General features: G+C 38.7%; 2 protein-coding genes across 7 annotated transcripts in view; both read right to left on the minus strand.

Moving 5' to 3' along the window:
* Nucleotides 1–803: 803 nt before the first annotated feature.
* LOC310807899 (butyrophilin subfamily 1 member A1-like) lies at nt 804–6,396 on the minus strand. Of its 2 annotated transcripts, XM_083674549.1 has the most exons (11): nt 6,335–6,396; nt 5,732–5,811; nt 5,098–5,445; nt 3,919–4,206; nt 3,355–3,474; nt 3,156–3,182; nt 2,976–3,011; nt 2,837–2,863; nt 2,420–2,446; nt 2,253–2,279; nt 811–1,988 (listed from the first exon to the last, which is right to left on the minus strand). In XM_083674549.1, the coding sequence occupies exons 2-11, from the start codon at nt 5,802–5,804 to the stop codon at nt 1,420–1,422; spliced, it is 1,542 nt and encodes a 513-aa protein (XP_083530675.1). In that variant the 5' UTR covers nt 5,805–5,811; nt 6,335–6,396; the 3' UTR covers nt 811–1,419. The 2 variants fall into 2 exon arrangements, with proteins under 2 accessions (XP_083530674.1, XP_083530675.1); XM_083674548.1 differs by having other exon boundaries at nt 804–1,988; nt 2,976–3,182.
* Nucleotides 6,397–7,095: 699 nt separating this feature from the next.
* LOC310808051 (zinc-binding protein A33-like) overlaps nt 7,096–8,734 on the minus strand; it is a 12,651-nt gene continuing 11,012 nt past the window's right edge. For all 5 annotated transcript variants that reach the window (XM_083674748.1, XM_083674751.1, XM_083674750.1 and 2 more), the window contains one exon: nt 7,096–8,734. This exon is cut by the window's right edge and continues 481 nt beyond it. In XM_083674748.1, coding sequence (XP_083530874.1) covers nt 8,701–8,734 — 34 coding nt within the window. In that variant the 3' untranslated portion in view covers nt 7,096–8,700.

Below are 8,734 nucleotides of genomic sequence, written 5' to 3' on the forward strand. Positions count from 1 at the left end.
GGTCACAGGCAGGGACTGCCAGTTTAATTGGCTCCCATGCAGGATACACAGGACTGTACATGAAGTGTACTTCTCAACCCTCAGTACTGAAAGCTGCTATCTGCATGAATTGAATCCCAATTTACAGTATTAATCTAAAAGCACTGTCAGTAAGATCTGCATGCAGGGCAACCAACAAATAATGTAAACAATGCATTTAAACGTACCCATAATGACATACTGTACTGGACAGCATTTCATGATTTATCTACAACATTTACTTTTTTGAAACCTGATGGAGGTTATAAGGAGATGTCTGGATTATAAGGAGAAGAAGGTGACTTTCTACAATGCAATTGATTGGGAATGCACTTAAAGCCATGGATGATGAGGAGTCAGCCCTTGACAAAGATGATGACTCCTTGACAAAAGATGGCATCTATCTGGATTTTAAGAAGAAGAAGGTGGCTTTCTACAATGCAGAGGACGGCTCACTCATTTACTCATTTGACAATGGGCCAGGTTATGAGAATGTGGTCTGCCCTCTTTTCTCACCATGGAGCATTGATCAAAAATAAAATACACATTTTGTCTATTCAGAGTCAAGAACACAAAGAATCCCTTTTTTCTGCCCAAAAACATTGTGATTTACAAGACAGTCATTGCTGCCCTGACTATGGTTTGATGTGGGACTTTTACTTTCAGACCTGTTATTTTGTCTTTGGTCAAAAGACGTATTATTGGCTTGTGAGTTCAGAGTAAGGGCTAGTGGGGATATTCTAATCAATCTCAAAGGAGAGTCCTCAATTGAAATTAAGTTGATTACAAAACATGTATTTTCAGTTTTGTTTATTTGACGTTATGCTGATTTGTACAAAGAAAATGTCTCCATATTTTCATTCATATTTGCTGTTATTCTAACAAAGCTTAAGACAACAAAAAAGGTCAAAGTGCAATCTAACTAATTCATTCTGAAAAGCAATCACATAACTTGGATCTCTGCAAAGTACATGCATACATATAAATGGAAGATGTTGAGCTTAAATGCTATAAAATAAATTGTCTATAGATGTAAGAATGGCCTCCATCTATTGACAATCAGAAAGTCACTTCCCCAACTTTATCATCCATAACAGAATTAAAAGAACACATATAAACAAACAAATCTCTCTCCCTCAGTCCTCCAGTGCAGTGCTGTGTGTCTGTGAGAGGGAGTGAGTGCACCAGCCCCTCCCTCTCTCACAGCTGAGGAGAAAAAAAACATGCTTGCATATCATGTTCTCCATCATCTACCAGGTCAAAGTTGCACCATACAAGGCTTAGACAAAGCCTTATTATAAAAAAAGATTTTCGAGAATGGATATTTCAGAATCGATGATGAGTCCAGGTACCAGTAATTGTGGACTTGAGTACATGTTCACACCCCAATTGCCTTGTCTATCATGTACCATCTAGAACACTACCATTCTCAGAGCTTGAAGGGTTTGTCTCTTGTGTCACAGGTGAGATTTTGAGTTCCTCCTTACATTCAATCAAAGGGCCAAATAATGGATAGAGTTTCTTGGTAGATGTCACAGAGAAAGAGTGGATGTGACATTGTTTTTCCACATTAAAAAATGATATCTTCTGCCTCGTACAGTTCAGAAACACTCCCAGCTTCTCAGGTTTCAGTTCAATAGGAAGAACAGTTGGAGACTCCTCTGATGTTGTTAGCGCTCCTCCTTCCAAACATATGCTCCAATAGCCAGTCTCTGGATACATTTTGATGTTTTTGTCTATGTTCTCTGTATCCTGGGTGACTCCCACACCCCACTGGGTCTTCTTCCCCAGGTCAACTTCCCAGTAATGTCTTCCTGTGTCGTATCCCTCCATTCCCAAGACACATTGTCTCTCTTCAAATCTCTTCTTAGTGCTCTTTTCTTTACGGAGAGCTCCAATCTTGACAGATTTGTTGTCTTCAGATAGAGTGAGTCTGGGGTGTGCAGTGTCTGGGTCGAGACTCACATCCTCTGAAAATGAATGGGATAGATACTGTGAATAACTGTTCTGATACTTTGAATGCTCATGCACCCCATCATGAACTGAACTTTTCATTTGAACCGTAATAATGAACTAACCTGCAATTTCATCTTCTTTGTCAAAAGTTTAGCAACTATTTTGTTTTTTTAGATCTATATCTTCTGTACATACTGTATGTGTATCTAACCAATCACTAATTCAGTGTTTTATGTAGGCAACAATATGTATGGGATATAGAACATGGTTCAAATTACCTCCATGATCGACCATTAGGCTCCAAACTATGTAGAGGAGAGAAAGTGAAAATGATGGGTGTATTAGTATCTTCTCCAAACAAAAATACACAGAATACAACAATGGTTGAATGACAAATTCCATGTTAACATAAGTTCATCATTGATGTGAAAGAAGCTGTAATTACCTGACTCTGGAATTTTCCCAGTAATCTCTGTGTGGATCGAACATTTTATTATTTTAGTGATAAAATGGAATTAATAACAGTTCTCTAATATATGCAACATTTTGGTTACAGTAAAATCAATGTTTGCATGCCTATTCAAATACAGTCAAATTTATACTTCATTCTCATCACCCACAAAGCCCCACCCCTTTGCATTTGTGTGGACCTAAGATTGAATAGGTGTACCTAAAAAAAATAATCATTCTATGGCGAAGAGGCAAATTCTGACAGAAAAATGTGTTATGAAGTGTTTATGTCAGACGTTCTGAATGTGTTATGTATACCCCTTTCATGCGCACATTTGAAACATAGCCTACACCCAAAAACGTACCAAATAAAAAAGGTACGAGCCTCCATTGCCCCACACATAATACTTACCCACTAACTTCATCTGTTTGTCGCGCTCTGCAGAACAGCAGGGGAGCATTGTTAATCTTTCAATCAGTGCAACAACGTTGACAAACTGTGACTACAAAATATTTTCTAGATAAGGAGGGTGAGGTTTGACGTACTGTACCTTGTTTCTCCATCTTTAAATTGTCCTTTACTTCATCTATAACAATAGTAGAAATACAATATGTGAAACTCTTGGATTGAAGAGCATCTGAATATAAACAATGTTGTAGGCTACGAAGCAAAATGTATGACAAATGTGTTACTGTAACCGTCTGATGAGGGTATTTTAATCTGATCTTACTTAAAGGCTTGAGTTTCTCCAGAACAGCTGGAAATTGAAAAATGGTCATGTCATTATACACCAATAACAAGGTAAAGGGCTTGCTGTTGAATCAGAATTGATGTTTACAGATTATTGTTATATACTATATATATTAGACGTGTAGCAGAGAGACTTTGCTTATAAAATAAACTTTGATTTGATTTGATATGAGACTAACCTCTTCTCTGATGGAGGATGAAGAGTACACATGCAGTGATACACACCAGCGCCAGAAACACAGGAACCACAAATGCAGAGATGTAAACCCGGTCAGGCATAGTGCTCAGATAGAACTCCTCTGTTACAGGAGACAATGAAGGTCATAGGTCAACAGGGTACCACTTCCTATCTGGTAGAACTCCTCTGTTACAGGAGACAATGAAGGTCATAGGTCAACAGGGTACCAATTCCTATCTGGTAGAACCCCTCTGTTACAGGAGACAATGAAGGTCAAAGTTCATCTGAGCATCAAACACTACAGTAGTCTACAGTCCAAACTTTATAGCATCACTCCTTATAGTCTCTGTTCCCTGACATTTGTGTTGGAAAAAACAAAAATGTTAAGGGGTAGCAGTGGGCAGACACACTGATGCTCTGAAGACCTCTTCAAAACATCTGCTAAATGTCAAAAATGTAAATGTTAATGTAAATAATGCTTTAACCAGTATTGACTGAATTGAAGACAATAGCCGAATAACAGCTCAATGTGTACTTCCCTGTGCATCCCAGCGTCTAAACTCACCAGTCATCTGCATTGCAGACTCCAGTCTGGATCCCCTGTTCTGTGACATCACTGCACATGTGACTCCCTCCAGTTGGTCCATCCCTATTCTAACATGACTGGTGATGGAGTACAGGACTCCTCCCTCTGTCTGTCTGGGTCTGTCTGTCTGTGCTGAGGTCATCTCCTTCCCACTGCGGTCCATCCACAGCATGTGAGGCTCTGGGTACCAGTCCTCTGAGATGCAGCTCAGCTGGATGAACGTTCTGTGGTGCCTGCCCAAGGAGATCCTGGGAACACTGCCCTGCTCTGCTCAAAACAGGTGGAAGAAAAATGGTATGACATCAGGAGATTTTAAGCAATATCGCGACACCAGAATCTCCTCCATCAATCGTCGACTCTGATGTAACAATCCCCCAAAGAGGGCATGATTCACTAAACAGGAGCACCATCCAAATCGAGCAGCACCTACCCATTGGTTTTACTATGACATACAGTAAGCCTTCCTTATGGGTCCGCCTTCCTCTAGAGCACAATTGAAGTGATATTTGTGTAGGTGTTATGCAAGGCTTGATCGCTTGGTTACAAGATAGATTTAAAGCAGTTCTGTACCTTTAATCTTCTGTAATTCGTAAAGCCATTTTGGAATAAATTAGTTTTTAAAAAAAACAACTTAGTTGTATATATATATATTCCCATTGATCAGTGCCAGCTTGCTCAAAAAAAGTACAAATAAACAGCATATCCAATATACCTTATTGCAAATTATATCAATAGGTGATTTGAAGTGGTTCTGTCATGGCAAGTTTGGATCAAAACCCATCAGAGGATGACAAGACAAGATGAGATTAGACGATTTCACAATAAAAGGGGATTTGGTTAAACTGCCCAGTTTTTCAATGTCTGCTGCCATCTGCAGACTTTTCAAGATGTATTATGTCAAATCTTTAAAAGAGATATTTTCAGTTGCTTTTTGATCGGGATGGCTTATCTGTAATCATTTGTATTGATTATTACAATCATCAATCCATCTATTGTACTGACAAAAATGAGAACAGTCCCTATTTGTACCAGACATAATGGATGAAACAGATATTTGTACAAAATAAAAACATTTTAAATCAGTTCATTTGAAATACAAAATAACACTTACAATTGGACGCATGTGATTTTTATTTCATAATCCTAATCTACACTCACTTATAACCTGTAGCTCAACAGATGGTTCCTGGATCCATTCCAAGTCGCTGACTTGACATTTGTACCTCCCTTTTTCAGACATCTTGACATCCTTCAGCAGCAGTGACACGTTGCCTCTCTCCAGCTCCTGGGTGAACAGACTCACTCTGCCCTCATAGCCCGTCCCCTCTGACCCCTTTCCACTCTGATACAGGTACATGTAGTCAACAAAATGTCCCTCCTTGAACCATCTGATATCCATGGCAACAGCACTTGTTTGAGGAGAGAGGTGACAGGGTAGGATGATGTCATGGCCAGTGGAGGCAACTACAGGGTCGGAAGGGACGACAAGGTTGAGCTTCCTGTCATCTGGTGTGAGAGAAGAGGAAGTCTTACTGTACAATCAGTCTGAATGACGCACTGATAACAGTTCCACCGATTTGGCAAAAAATATAGTTGCATTTTAACAGTTTCAACTCACCAATGAATGCTTCAGTACAGTATACTGAATACTATAAAAAATAAAGAGGCTTTTTTTGCCGTAGGTCCACTTGAAATTAAGTGTTGAATATCAAGTACAGTGCATATTTTAAATAATTTAGATTCAAACAAATGTATTCATTGACAATGAACAGATGATATTAATCATATTTACCTGTAAGAGATGAACAGGTATCAAAGAAGATGAGGAATGTCAGCAAACAGACTTCCTGTATTAATTGTCCCATGATGCACCTGATGAGAACATAAAACACAAGGCTTCTTTCAAGGATGGAACTTGTGCTCAGATAGAAATATATCATGCAGAACAGGAATCAGTCTTTGTCCGGGAGAATAGTCTGTCTGTCGTATACCCAACATGCTATCTGTGCTAACAGTCTGAAAGTTTCACCTGTCTGAACACACGACAGGTTCTGTTAATGGTTGCATTCATTGATCTGATAACCATGTCACATGGTACAGTATCACTTCGACCTTAAATAACATGAGAGTACTTTACGCTAAACGAGGTAAATGGATTTAAAGTTTACATTTATTATTGTTACGGCATTGTAATTTATATAAATGAATTTGTTCTGATTTGCAGCAATTTGTTGTATTTCAATACAGACCAAGGTGTGGTGAAAAAGTACTGAACTAACATGTTCAAACCCCCGACTTTTGAAAATATTAGGCATGCTTTCCTGTATACAAATCCATTTGCACCAGATATCATATTGTGTTGTGATTTTTAAATTAAAACTATAGTGAATCTTACCTGAACGCTAACAACGCACGTCTATAGCAGAGTCTGTCAGTTTAGGATCAAGAAAACACTTTCGTTTCCACTCACAAGTTTTTTCTTTTACAATCAGTAATGTTTAAACCACACCTCCATACACTTTGATGGAGAAAAAAAACATCTGAATACATTATGTTTGTCTAGTTACCGTTAAATGTTTTCAGTGGCAAAACAAATTCCAGTATTTCTTCTAATTGCATTGTTATATAGCAATGAAGTTTTTTATTTTCATCTGTTTTGTGCATTAATACAAACAATATATGGTTTAGAGGCTCCCTCGAGAGACCGCTTCAGTTCATGGTTTATAGAGCATTAAATGAAAAATATACAGTATTCTATATACCAGCCTGATTACAAATATGTCTGTATTATTTATCTTTGTATCGGTTTAAAACATTTAAATGCAACTGGAGTTGAAATGTTGTCCTTTTCTATGTTAGTCAGGGTAAACATTAAAGACTGAACGTGACTTTAATTTTGCTAAACATAAAAATAATCTTCTGAAATTGGTAAGAATTAATTCATCTTATAATAAGTTCAGCCAAGTTTAGTTGAGTATGTGGGAAACTGTGGTTAAAATCCAGTGCAAGATCCATCAAATATCATTGCATTTCCCAATTATTATTATTTGAGGTCATGTTACTAATCTCATACTCCCATACTCATCGGTTATAGTCTAGATTTTATGACTATATACTATATATACAGTATACACTGTTTGAGTCACGGCACTAGCAGCAGTTTAACCATTTATTGGATGACAATGGTAATACATTTAAGCTTGACGTATATTGGATGGCTCTGTCGAACAAGAGAGCCAAAGAAACCATGGCGGGTTTTACAGAGCGACCTTGTGGGGCGAGGCTGGGGGTGGTGGGTGGAGGCTGGGGGTGGTGAGGCGAGGCTGGGGGTGGCGGGTGGAGGCTGGGGGTGGTGGGTGAGACGACCACACAAAACGTACTCTCATAGCCATTGCAACAATGTCACAACTGATGAATGCTATGGAGGAGCGTCAACTTAGCTGCTTTTAACTCTAGTCATCCTAAACGAAGGTCCACGGGTGGGACAACTTGCTAGCGGTAATTCGGTAGTTCGGCTGTCCAAGTCAAACACCTTAGCTGTCCGTCAGGTGACAGCTGGTTCACACGCATGCAAATGTTAGTTTTGGGCGTCTTAACGGTCTTGGTTCAGAGCTTGGTGCGCCTTCCTTTCAGCCCATGGCTCTAGACATGTGGCAAAGTCAACAGTAAAAGCATTGATTCTGCTTGGTCTTAATACAATTCTCGGCTGCGTTTTCAGCTGGTGTCATGTCTGTTAACATAGTCATACCAAATGGACGGCCACAGAAGCGATGTTGCACTGTAATAAACATAACTCTGCTGTACTTCCCTGACCAGGAGGGAGCCGGATGTGAGCTGGTGACTGGAGGGTTACTGGCATCATATCCAGGTCCCTACCACTGCCGTTGTGACCTTGAGCAAGGCACTTAACCCCTAACTGTTCCAGCAGTGCCGGAATATGGCTGACCCTGTGCCCAGAGCCCTGTTCTCCCTTGGGGGTGTGCATGTGTGTTGTCTCGGAGGGGGCAAAAATTACCACATTCCAACAATTGATTGCATGGCCAATAAACAGTCTTTGTCTTTGTCTTTAAACATGAATTTATCACATGTATACGTTCACAATTGCTAAATGGGTATCTCATTCAGAGTACAATTATGTTTTCACAAGATGAATCATTACAAGAACATAACAAATCTTAGAAATACAAAGTCGATTTTTCCTCCTAGCCTTGAATGATCTTGCGTCCTAACAATCAGAAAAAATATGTTTTAGATAGATTAACATACACATTGAATAACCTAGTCATTCACTTGTTGTTATACATACAACACTACTGCATAATCTGACATGAGGAACTAGCAGGTGACCAGCTTCATCTATTACTTTTTAATGTATTTTAATATTTTGAATATTTATATTTTACATATTTAATATTTGCTGAGGTGACAAAGAACCCATATTACATCTCACCACAGCCACTGTGGCTTTCTGATTACTTTGAGCCTCTGGATTGCTAATCTCACGGTGCCAGACTAGTGTGTCTAAATATATTGGCACCTGAGTGGACTGTATGACAATTCATTTAGGACAAAGTAAAGGTGATTATGTATTATCTTGGCACTGATTCAGAATAGACACAATTTGAAAATAAGAATTTGCAAGCCCACAAAGTTTCTTTTGGAATTGATTTGTTCTAGTTCATAATATAACTTTTCTAATTATCATAATTATTACAATATTAAAAATTAGTATTATTGTAGTTGTATTTATAGTAGTAGTATTTACAGTATGGGCTGAATCCTGATAGGATCAGCA

The sequence above is a fragment of the Argentina silus genome, assembly GCF_951799395.1.
Source record: "Argentina silus genome assembly, chromosome: 1".
Lineage (NCBI taxonomy): Eukaryota > Metazoa > Chordata > Actinopteri > Argentiniformes > Argentinidae > Argentina > Argentina silus.